The 13,156-nt window shown below is 39.4% G+C and overlaps 1 protein-coding gene across 1 annotated transcript in view; it reads left to right on the top strand.

The window, feature by feature from the left end:
* LOC149016885 (putative amino-acid acetyltransferase NAGS2, chloroplastic) overlaps positions 1–13,156 on the top strand; it is a 68,941-nt gene that overhangs the window by 49,069 nt on the left and 6,716 nt on the right. The window contains exons 5-8 of the mRNA XM_089151150.1: positions 2,209–2,629; positions 8,590–8,687; positions 12,159–12,270; positions 12,457–12,616. Coding sequence (XP_089007276.1) covers positions 2,209–2,629; positions 8,590–8,687; positions 12,159–12,270; positions 12,457–12,616 — 791 coding nt within the window. The remainder of the gene's footprint in view (positions 1–2,208; positions 2,630–8,589; positions 8,688–12,158; positions 12,271–12,456; positions 12,617–13,156) is intronic.

Below are 13,156 nucleotides of genomic sequence, written 5' to 3'. Positions count from 1 at the left end.
AGGGAGAGAAGGGGGGAGGGGAAAAGAGTGTTGTCTGTAAGCAACGCCAAGAATATGATTTGGAAGTGGCAAATCTGCAACTAGTTATCCACTTTTTCATCAGATTTGCCACTTGTGCCTCTGGGTTGAGATTTCAAATATTTGCGTGGGTCTGTAAGCAATCCGAAAAAGGGTAAGCCGATTCAGATTCACATCGATTGTTAGACCATGATTTTATTTACAGGATCAGCAATTGAAGGAGATGTCAGAGAAGGAGATTTCACTAAAATAAAGTAGGTTCTGTAAAAGCTTGAAGTTTGTGTTTAATCATGGTTTAGTCTTATTTTTTTGTTACAAATCGATACATTTTGGTGAAACTTTGTTTTTTATGCATGGAACTTGATTATTTACTAGGATTTGTACTCAAATCGTTGAAGGTCTCTAGTCTAGTTATGCATTGTTCTCCATTTCAGTGATTATGCACTATACATGTTGTACGTTATGTATTTATATTGTTTGTTGCTCCAAAGCGTGTTTCCATATGTATTTTGACAATCTTCATGTGTTTTTGCACCATTCGATATGATATGAAACAATATGATTCATATCTTTAAATCACCTGACTGATATGATACATAATAGTATGATACTGATACTTTAAACCTTGTTCCCGCCCCACTCTCCTATTATCTTATATTCCTTTTTGGTGTTTTATCTCCCTTCGTGTTTCTACTTTATGCCCAAGTGTTTGCAGGTGATATCTCAACTGTGGATTTGTTGGTCTTTCTAATATCTTTTTCAAATTTCTTTTGTATCTTAAAGTCTGTTTACTGGTAACATTCTCTGTATCTTGATGCAGTTTGTGTTTCTAGTTTTCTTGATACAGTTTCAGTTCCTATTTTAAATTTCTAGTTGAAGTCCCGGTTTCCTAGTTCTGGTCTACTAAAACTTATTTTCAAACTCTAAATTGCTTTGCTTTTGAATCCCCCCCACCAAAAAAAAAATCCTTTTATCTTCTGTATTGATTCTTAAAACATTGGAATTGATTTTGCAGTTCTAGAGCATTCCCAGTTGGAATAGATTCACTCAGGTTATCAGATTTTCCATTTTTCTGGTTCTGTTTCTTAATTCCTGCAATCCTATTAAGCTAATCAACAATGACCAACAAGGCTTTATCCCAATTATATAGGGTTGGCTATGCAAATCTTTGCCTTCAATCAGCTTATAAGGCATCAGATCTAATCCCGTCTCTACTGTAATATGGGCATTCCTTACTTTGTCCTTCGTAGTTTTCCCACACATTCATCTCAACATCCTGTTCTCCCCTACTTCTAGTTTATCTATATGACACATCTTAACAGCCCAACATCAATTACATTATTGCCAATCACATGAAAGTCCTAGGGTTTTTTTTTTTTTTTTTGGGGGGGGGGGGGGAGGGGATGAATAATAATTATATTAAAGTATTAAACAACCTGGAAAGGGAGGAGAAAAGGAAAAGGGGCAGGATTGCAGCTAGGAATGGGATGGTTGAGACAAAATAGAAGAATCTAGCCCCCAGGTGAGAACAATATGTTTGTTCCTTGGGGAATCTACAAGGGCTTTGGGGACAATAGAAGTAGGTTGAGACTGATGTCCTTACAGATGGCCTTCTAAATAGCATAAGAGGGGTGAGATTTGAGGGATTATTCCGAAGGTTACACTCTAACCAGCAGTGAGAATACAGGCACTGAAGATGAGCTCACTGATGGAGTCAACGATCTCAGAGCCACCAAAGCTGGAAGAGATCCAGGCACACTCAAGGTCCAGGGTTGAGTCTGTCTGCAGCGGTACCAAATGGAGGACAGGGCAAGGAGCCAAATGGGCCTAGAAAGGGGGAAGTCCTTTGGGATTTTCTTTTAGGCTTTACAGGAATATGCCAATCACATAATTCCCTTTTTATTCTTTGCGCAACGTCCTTCCTGTATATCACCTTCTTTGTTTATGATGATTGAGTCCAAATCTCTAAAATAACCACTTCGTGGATTATCCTCTCCTCAATAATCACAACTGAGCCCAAATCCTGTTCTTGTTTTTGTTCTCCTTTAGACGTGAGCTATGTGGGTTGTTCCTCCTTAACAATCACAGCTGAGCCAAGTTCCTGGTCTTGTTTGTTCTCTTTTGAACAATGAATTCTGCAAATAAGAACTGTTTGGTGCTCTCTCATGCTTTTGCTTTTACATGTTGCAGCACGTATGAAGTTGCTACTGCTTGTGCCTTAGCTATTGGGGCAGAGAAACTCATTTGCATTGTAGATGGTCCAATCTTAGATGAAAATGGACGGCTTATTCGTTTCATGACCCTACAAGATGCAGACATGTTGATTCGCAAGCGAGCTAAGCAAAGTGAAATAGCTGCAAACTATGTAAAAGCTGTTTGTGAAGAAGATATCTCTAGATCTGGATATCTTGATTCTGATGTGATGAGTCCTTGTCATCAAAACGGGAGCTTCGGTGGAAAAAATACTGCAGCATTTCATAATGGTGTTGGTTTCGACAATGGGAACGGACTATGGTCTGGGGAACAAGGATTTGCTATCGGAGGTGAGGAACGGTTGAGCAGATTAAATGGTTACTTATCAGAGCTGGCTGCTGCAGCTTTTGTTTGCAGAGTAAGCCTATAATAAAATGGTATTTTGCATTTTATTTTTGTGTTCACATGACTGTTGTCTGAACATTGTTCTCACTCCTTTCATTTCCTGTATATACATGAGAATATGCTTTCAAATTTCAGTAAATGATATTAACGTTTTCTCTTCTTTGGGGCTAATAGTATAGATTCATTAATTTCCAAATGGAGAGAACAAGTGTGAAGGGTCCCAAGGGGTCATGAGAAGAAAACAATGATATCAACTAAGGGAATTCTCAATTGGGGTGGGAGTTAAGAGAGAAGGGGGAAGGCCCAGGGAATATCAATATGCTTGATCCTTGGGGAGATAGTAACAACGTGTCTCTTAAGAATTTTGCCGATATGAGATAATATGGAATCTAAAATCTGATGAAGAATTTTTGGGCTGGAAATTATCTTCCAAAATTGTGCTCCATCCAAATAGGAGAGAGAGTCACATTAAAGCATGTTTCCCTATCAAATCAGGCAGAGTTTGCCACAAAAGTCGTATCAACCTATATCCACTGAGAATTGGTGTGGGGGTTGCAGAATTGTTAGTTGACAAACCAGGGTTGCTGCTAATGCATCATCAAATTGGACTTTCTTTTTAGGAATATTTCGGGGGTTAAATCATATATGTATTGAGACTTTGTTCTCATGGGTTTAATTTTGTAGTTTGCTCATTAATAGGCCTAAAATATGGGCACAAAGTAAGAAAACGGAACTTTATTTCTTTAGTTTATTTAGACTCCTATTTTGATTCTATTTCCCATTTTTATTCCACTTTCCTAGTCATATTAGGTTACCTAATAAATTAAGGATTGGATTATGCCTTTCCTTTTTAGTATTGGAGTTCGTGTTTTAGTCTCATATATAAGGTTGCAAGGGAGGGGATTATTAAACAGATTTGATTAATGAAATTTGCTTTGCATTTTCCTCCCTCCAATGTTAGATCCCAGTTTATTGTGTGGTCTAAATTCAGATGGGACTGGTTGTCCATCCGGTTGTTTTTAGTCTTATATATATGGGAGTGGGGGGTTGGGAGATGGGGCATGGGTGGGGTGGTTTCTGTTATTGGACAATAATTTGATAATGAAGTTGCTTTGCAAGCTGCTATTGCTGTCTTCCTCCATTGTGGGATCCCAGTTTAATGTGCGATTTAAACTCCGGTGGAACTGTTTTTGTCCGTCTAGTTCACTTCATGACAAGCCCAGGAGGTTTTCTAGTTAGGTTGGTGTTGAGCGACATTCTGATTGAAGCTGTCGTTCACGTTCTTTAATACCTGCTTCAGGTTGAAATTCTGTATTTATCGATGTTTCTACATACAAACTATGTTTGCTTCTGCAAGTTTTAATTGATCTTCTAATCCATCCCAGAAACCAAGTTTCTTGACAACAAGTATCTTGTTAACCACATCCCATCTGACATCAAATTTTAGGTCTTAGAAAAAGTCGGGCAATTCCAGAAAATTCTGGAAAATAAGGAAAAGGATATGGGGCCTAGCATTTAGGGGAACAAGAAGGGATTCTGTCTTCCAAGGGTTAAGAGGGGTGGAGGGGTGGATTGAATTATGGTTTAGGGATGGGGAAGAGTTGCTGCAAGCTAGGGGGAAGGGGGAAAGATGAAGGTTGCGATTTTTTTTTTTTTTTTTTTTTTGGGGGGGGGGGGGGGGGGGGAAGAAGAGAGAAGATAGGGGCCTGGGGTGGAGCTTGGCTATACTTGAAGATGATAATGGGAGATTGAGGAATAGTCAATTCTGCAGAATCTGTAAAACACAAACAGGCAAAACAGCTACAAGTCTCCCCTCCTAGGGAAACCCACGACTCCACTCTTGGCACCTACCAAATCTCAAATTTTATCATTCATCAAATCTGTCCCTTTACAGGCTTTGGTGCTATATTTATAGCTTATATGAATAAAATTAGTCTAGGACTCTAACATTGGAAGGTGATTCAAACTAGGATTTCTACTGGAACTCAAATTGGAAAAGAAAATAAACAAGGACTCTTAAATAAAAGTGCAAACACATTTAGACTTCTAATTAAGAAGGAATCCCTTTTAAGATTGGACTCCAAATTGGGAACCAAAATAAGGAAGAACTTCTACTTGACTCGAGACTCCCGCTTTACTAAGGACTCTTGCATAACTCATCCTAGGATTATTTGAATTATAAAACAAGAGTAGACCTAGACTCCTTGTAGAAAGTGGAGTGCAAGTGTGCAACTAGGGAGATCTCTCTCTAACAGGGATTCCTAACCTGACTGGACTCTTCCATAACTAATGAATGGCTTACTCAAATTCAAATATAGAAGTAGGTATGGGCTCTTAACAGTATTCTGTATCCAATAAGAATCATTAGGATCCCACAAGAGAGGGGGAAATGACCAATTTACCCCTGGTCAGATTTTGCCTTCCAGGAGGGCCACAGGAAAAAGGGCCAGGGTCCTTCGTTGTTACAGCGTTGAGTCTTAAAGATTTGTGAACTGCTGACAACACTGAAACACTTGACTTCTTTGCTAAATTATATACACCCTTGTGGAAGCACAATACAACAAACCCATGATGACCAAAGAAGGAAGCACAATAATCCAAACCCCATACACCAAAGTGAACAATAAGTGGATGACTTATTTTATTTAATGGTAAATTATTAGAACAAAAAATGAGTTACGGATTTTTGCTAATTGGGGAAACAAATGTGATGAATCCCAGGGCCGGTCTTCAGGTTCTTCTTTAATGGAACCAGCAGTAACTTAGGGTTTAATCTTTTTGTTAGGTCTGACCTCAGTTGAATTTTGATGGACAGCAATTAAGTATACTCCAATATACCCTGCGGCTTAGGGTTCTAAGCTGAATTAGGGTTTGAAAATTCTGTAATCAAGTTTCCAGATGTGGGCAGCAGCTGTGGGTGATCAATTAAGTCTTGCAGTTCAGCTTATTTGACTTCCAAACCTTGGATCTTGGGTTAGGTGGTCTAGGGTTAAGAGTGGCGGGCAAGTTAGGTTTGGCGAAGCTGTATTGGGACTGGAACAAGAAGAAATAATTCTGTTTAAAGACATTTCTTAATTGCAGAATTATTCCTTTACTAGGGTTTATGGTTTTTAGGGTTTTATGATTTCTAGGGTTTCTATGGTAGGGTTAGGGTTAGGATTAGGATTGAAGGTACAGAGGGGCAGGAGAAGGTATCCTAAAAGGGTTTGAGTTTTGGGTGAAACATAAGGTAGATATAGGGATTCAAATGGATTAGGGTTTCTAGGGTTTAGATGGAGTAGATGAAGTGCATGTTTTAGTAAAATCTAATAAAGGGTGAGGCTGCGATGTGTCTAGAAGGATGATTAGAGAGAGAAGGGGTGTCGAAATGGGAGGGGAATGGGATGAAGGGTAAGGGGGGATACTAGGTTTTTAGCTTGGGGAGGGGGCTGCTGCTGCCTCTAGGAAGAAAGATAGGGAAGGAGGTATGTGCGAGGGATGAAGGGAATTAGGGTAGGGAAGGGGTTGGGGATTGGACTTGTTTAGGGATAGACTTGACACTTGATGACTGCTGGAAATTGAAATGTATCTAGGCTGCCACAAGCTTGAAGATGAGAGGAATGCTGGAAAATTTCAGAACCTTAATCAACTCAACCTTGGAGTTCCTCCTTGGAACCCACTACTCCACACACATACACCACCAAAAAAAAAAAAAAAGACTACTTTGGAATCAACAAGAAATTTGAAGTGGAATTACTTGCCATACTAAGACTCTACTCACACAACTAAAAGAGGTTCTGATTAGAGCTCCATAAAAATTAGAGACTTGCAAAATTAAACTTCCCATTCTGAGAAGGAACTCAATTGAGAATAGAGTTCCAACTAGGACTCCTAAACAGACCAGGAATCTAACCACTTGTTTAAATGAAAACAAAAAGTAGATCTTGGCTCCTAAAGATATGCTGGAAGGTGGGGAAATGTCATTTTTGCCTCTTATAGGGTTCAGCCACCCTTTAGGGCCACCGGGGGGGTGCTGATTTGGGCCTCCTTTCTGCCTTGGCCTAGAGGGCCAATCCTGGTTACATCAGGGGGGAGGGGGGATGCCCTTTTCTATAATGCTATTAGCACAAGTTCGGAGTAGTAGACTGCAATTGATGAACAGGAGGAGGGAACAACTGGAGAAGAGTGGGAACCCCTATAAGTAGCTAGAGACCACCATGCACTTTACTTCATCCAGTTGTCTTCCCATCTCGAGATCCTGTAAGACCCAATGAGAAGGAAATATATTGACTGAGGTGTACACCCGCAGCAGAAGGAGGGGCTACAGGGAATCATTCCATCTAGACATGTGGGGGACGGATTCAGTTAGAGGCAGGGACAGGTTGCAAGAAAATATTGGGGAGCAGCCACACCCATGCACACAAGAGCAGGCCAGGAACTATACAGAGAATGTGATCCACGTAGAAAGAAAGGACTGAAGAATGGGAGGCAGGTAGTTAGGAATGTTAGTGTTATATTGAAGAGGGATGAGAAAGAAGGCAGGAAGAAAGTTGGAAGGGCAAGCTGTGCTAGCGGAGGGAGAGCTTGGCTCTTGGGTAATTGTTAGGGAAGAGGTATTCAGGAGTTGAGCTGTAGTTCTTGTAATGGTTACTTGCTGTTAATAAAAGGAGCATTCCATTCTCTTATTTTGTCCTGCGTTGTTTGTGCATGCTGTGGATGAGTACTTGTCTTTGTTGAGTGTGTTAGTTTCATCTAAGATAACTAGGACCTTAACAACTTGGTGTCAGAGCTCAACTTGTGGACGAATGAATCTGCATTACAGAGAGGATTAGAAGAAGAAAACTGAGGTTTGGGATGTTGCAACTTTCCGTTCAAGGAAGATCTTGAACTGCGGTTTGAATGGTTGAAGGAGACCTTGGACTGGGAAGAAATTCCAGCGGCTCTCAAGAGGATTGAATAGGCAGATTTGGCGCTACCTATTTATATTCCATGAAGAATTAGGAGGAGAATATATCTCTCAAAGCTGAGAATGCTCAAACAAATTCTAGCAAATCTTTGCTGGCTTTCAAGAGCTGCACGTATGGCCTAATGACCCAGCAAAAATTCAGTGTCTAGTTAAGACTCCGAACAATAGTAGGATTCTAATTAGAAGCTAGGACCCAAACTTCCATTAGGCTGCGTTTGTTTGCTGGAATAAAGATGGGGTGGGAAAAAAGGGGTGGGAAAATTCTTGAAAAACGTGTAGATTTCTTACTTTTCCTTTAAATCCCAAAATGGTATATTGTTTGGTTGCTTGGGGTGGGAAAGTGGGAGACAAGTTTCCTTGAATCAAGGAAACTTGTCTGCTGATGTGGCAGCCCAACTTTCCCACCCCATGCCATTTTAAAACCCCACATATTTGATGGGACTTTGTGGGAAAGTTGGGAAAAGTAAAAAGTGGGACCCACTCCTATCATTTTTCCACAAAACCCTTTCCTTTCCTTTCCTTCTCCCTCACCCCACTACACATGGGACCCACATGTTTTTTTTTCCCACCCCACCTTTGCAAACAAACGCAGCCTTAGGTTTCCCAGCAAGGCATTACTGTCAATACCCCCATTAGAATTACAGTTCAAAATTAAAGACTCAAGTAGATTTTTAAGTAGCCCCAAAACATGCCAACAGTTTTGGTGCTGGGTTTTTCTTCCTTTATCTACTTCCTCTTTTTTCTTTTTCTTTTTCTTTTTTTTTTTTTTTTTTTTTTTTGGGGGGGGGGCCTACACCTGCCTAAGCTACTCCAGAACTGGTGTGGAGAAAGATCTCACCTGTGGCTTGAGGGTATCCCTATGGACGAACTGCATCACCTTACCTGCCTGTGAGAGATAAGTTAGTGCGATGCTTGTCTATTTGCAATTATTGGCATGCCCACACTCCTACGCCTACTATTCTGTGCTTTACCCAATTAAATTTGATAATGACCTTGTTGATGTTAGTTCTAACCTCATTTTTTGTTAGGGTGGTGTTCGAAGAGTTCATTTATTAGATGGCACCATTGGTGGAGCTTTGTTATTAGAGTTGTTTCAAAGAGATGGAATGGGGACTATGGTGGCTAGGTAAGCAGTAATCAATTTTTTTGATTAAATTCTCTGATAAATCCTGATTTGCTTCCACTAGTCTAGCTGTTAATTCATGTACCCAATTTTTTTTATCCATTTACTAGCTTCAAATGCTTGTCCCTTTTCTCTCTCTCTCTCTCTCTCTCTCTCTCTTCAGAGCTTTTTTTTGCACATTTGTGATATCCTCCTGCTACATTTTGATCATGACGTGTCAATCAACACATCTTAGCTGTTGTATGTTTCGTGTTATTCAGGCCCTGTTCATTGTGATAGACTGGCAAATGTGTTTTTTAAGAAATTAAACCTAATATGCACAGCTATATAAAATAAACAAGCAACTACAAGTGACAATAAATTTTTACTTGGTTCAGACAATATGTCCTACATCCAAGGATGAGTACGGTGACTCATCAAGCATGCACTAACCAACATCAAAGTAAAGGTTACAAGAGATCTAGACACTCAGTAACCTGCTCTCAACCAAGAACTCAACCTACAGAAAAAGAGAACTGATGGAACACCTATTAAAACCTTCAAACTGATGTAATCTTACTAGGCGAAGGAAGACACCAAGCATAGCCATCATCCTAGCTTCACCGAAGACCAGATCTTCATCTTTATGAGAGCCGAATCCAAGAGAGTGCTTCAAGAGACCCTTAACCTGAACACCGTCAAAGAAGAGGAAGAACAGAGACCAAAACCAGACTCTAAATCATCGACTTAACATAATGAAGATAAAACCCTAAAGAGGGTATTTATACAAAACTGAGAAAAGACAGAAATGCCCTAAAAACAAATACATAAGACTGCTAAGTCCTAACTATGCCGGAAAGACATAAATTACCCTGTAGAAAGCATATAGTTACAACATCCTCCACCTTAAGTCTGATGTTTGGCTGTGCATAACCTGAGAGTAAACACTGAAATCATCAAATAACACAAAACAAATAATAAATCAAATAAAGAATACCTTCAGCATGTTCAAAGCATGTTTGAACTTGCTAATAGGTACCACCTTGATCATAATGTCTGCTAGATTAATGGAGGTATCAATCTTATCCACATTAACCAACCCTTTGACAATCACATCCCTAATAAAATGTAACTTCACAGCCACACATAGTTGTCATGGTGACAAGGCAATGCAAGGCAGTTTAGGCCAGTTGAGGCAACGAAACACCCTTTAAGGTGCTTTTGAGGCATTCAAGGCGTTTTAAGTGAGTTTTAGTGTACATCTCATACACTCTATTTCATTTTAAATATATCATGTCTTATATAATAAAAGAACCAACATTAGCTTACCATAAGTCATCCGACATACTATAAACCACACATAGGAATTATTGTCATTAACAGTTGAATTCAAGAATCAAGATATGATGTAATGGGACTAAATACATAGATGCCTAAGCAAAACAAGTAGACAACATACCTTCATTAAACATCACCAGCACCACACCACCTGCAACTCAACCTCCTCCACCAGCTCCACCAGGTCCTGCAGCTCCTCTACGTCATTGAGCTCTAGCCAACTCCACTTGATACAAGTTTTCAGCAATAGCTTCCTGCTCCTTGAGGGGATTTGGCGGCACTTGGGTGTATCTACGTAACCTCCAACCAAGTATTGCTTGTTGAACCTTCTTTTACCTCCATAGATGACTCTACCACAGTAGTTATACTTTGTACTTTGTCTTCTTACGTCCATAGGGACTCTATGTTTCCAAGCAATGTCCTCATCTGCCATTGTCTAGTATTAGGAAATTAAAATCTAAGACCTAGGAAGAAACCTATAAATTGAGTTAGAAACCATCGTTTTTAATGCACCAATGGAACAATTAATAAGTGTCATGAAAATAGAAGAAGTAGAAGAAGAAAATGAAACAAAATATATAGCCAAATATCCAAATACGAAGTTCTAAATATTTAAGCAAACAACCCCACATATATCCAAAATCTAAAGACCAAATCCCAAATATAACAAAACATCCATATCCAAAATTCCCAATACAAAAGTAGAAATCAACTAATTATAATCATCATCAAGCAAATTGGTAGCCTTGGAAGTGTGAAGATATAGAAGGGAGAATTTTGCAGGAGGCAGCTATGCTATTGAGGTGGAATTTAGGCATGTATGGAGAAAACAGAATCAGCCAGCAGATTACATGATGAAGGTTCAGCTTAGCCAACAAGAAAGGGTGGTGGAATCTTATACAATTCCCTAAGAGCTAGTTGATTTGATTCAAAGGGATGCAGCAACACATGTTTATTACAGATGGTAATTGGGCTTATTTTCCTACCTGGGATACTGGTAAGGAGGGAACGCCCCTCATTGTCATTCTCCTAACCCATCTTTCTGAAGGGGTTCTAGGAGGATGCCTTCTTTGTACTGTTTTCTTTGTATAAATGTCACTTACCCCCCCCCCCCCCCAAAAAAAAATTTGTCGCCCACGACCAATTAATACTCCTCTTAACAAGTTTCTTTTACTGATGGAAGCGTGCAGTTCCTCCAGTTTCTGCCCAGTCATATACTTATATGCTGAGAGACAGAAGACATCACTTCAATAGCTGTAGTCTTAGACTCAGATTCAACCATTAAATTAAGCAATCCGCAATAAAATTTCAGTCCAAAAATAACAAATATCACTTCTATCCAGAAGGTGTAGCCAAAAACATCACTAGGAACAGTAATCAGTCAGGAGGAATCAATCAAGAGAGGAGAAAAGCAGCAGCAACTTCTGTTCAAAAAAAGGATTTGCATAAAAAGGCGGAAATCTAGGAAAATCTCAGAATTGAGTGCACGTAACTGATGGACACAAATCGAAAAAGGTTCTCAACCAATAGCCGTAAATAAGAGACCTAGTTATTTTTCATTAATCATGAACTAGTCTCCAAAAAAGTCAGAAAACAGCATAGGGTGCTGTATCCTTTCAACTGAAACTGTAGAAGACCTTCAAAATTGATGCAATAGAAAAACACCAATACTGTTAGCGACGAGTCCTCACCAGCTACCGAAATAGCTTAGAAATTGGATTCTGCTGCTCCCGTTGCCTTAAGAGCTAAAGAGGAAAAGAGAGCCAAGCACAGGGATGGAGCAGCCCTGGTGCTTCAGCTCTGATGGCTTGTTAATAAATAAGAAAAACAGAGAGAACAGAGAAAAAAAAGAAGAGAAAGGAGTTTAGAGAAGCTACATCCTACGAGACCTCGCTTTCAATTTTCAGGATCTCTGCACCAAACAATATTATCTATAGAATGACTGCAAGAGCAAAAGCCCCACAGGGAAACAAATCGAATAAAATATTGTCCAAAAGGTACTTAGGAAAGCCCCCATCCAGTCATGGGATTTAGTGCTAGTGCTAATCTTCCCTTTTTTTTCCCTTGTGGCATATTCAAACATCATGTAAATATATTTTGCGCATCCCACTTTTCTTTTGAAGGCCTGCCTGACCTTTACATATCCACATTTCGCAGTGATCTTTATGAAGGAACTAGGGCAGCTGCAGTGACGGATATCCTGGGAATAAAGCAGATTATAAAGCCTCTGGAAGATAATGGAACTCTGGTTCAGAGAACTGATGAAGAGGTTAGTGCAATGTTTTTGCTACATTCATCGTTATTCTGTTGACATCTAACCGCTTTTTAATTATTTTTTGGATATAAGTTGTGTAGTTAGATTCTGATTAAGCAACACCTAATAGCAACTGCTATTCAGTCATCTTTCCTGGAACTGGGACTAGAGGCTTTCTTATCTTGTGCTCCATTTCATCAGCTACTAGAAGCATTGGACTCATTCATTGTCGTGGAGAGAGAAGGTCAAATTGTTGCATGTGCTGCTCTTTTCCCTTTCGTTGAAGAGAAATGTGGAGAAGTTGCTGCTATTGCTGTGTCTCCTGAGTGTCGTGGAGAAGGTCATGGGGATAAATTACTAGGTATCTTGTTAAAATGTATTGCTTGTTTTGTTTTATCGCAATGCCAATACTGTTAGATTCTGTAGATTGCATTAGCAAACATTAAATAGCTTCATTTTGATCATTTTATTCTGTTTTTCTTTTCTTCTTCTTTTTCTTCTTTTTTTCCTGGGGGGGGGGGGGGGGGGATGAAAAGGATGGAAAGAGGGAAGGTTATTAGTAAACATGTGTAACATTATGATACAACGAAAATATGTTGTTTTTTGAACTTCATTCACTTTTAGTTATCTTGTTTTCGGATTTTGCATCTTGTGGTTAGCCTTGTTAGGACTTAATACTGAAGTAAAGAAGCAGGATTAGCAATTCTTGGTGGAAGGAATTAAAAGATTCTCATTTCTTGGTTTGGATTAGGCTGAGTTGTTATTGTATATATTTCCTATTAGAAATCAAGCTTTAAACAACCAAAACAGTGTTTCACCTTGAGAAAAGAAAAGAGAGAAGAAAAGAGAGGAGAGAACCACAAAAGTAGCCTGCGATTTTAGCATAAGTAAAACTAGAATT

The sequence above is a fragment of the Hakea prostrata genome, chromosome 4, assembly GCF_041222555.1.
Source record: "Hakea prostrata isolate BN-2017 chromosome 4, UWA_Hpros_2, whole genome shotgun sequence".
Lineage (NCBI taxonomy): Eukaryota > Viridiplantae > Streptophyta > Magnoliopsida > Proteales > Proteaceae > Hakea > Hakea prostrata.
This window is presented reverse-complemented; position numbering and strand designations above follow the sequence as displayed.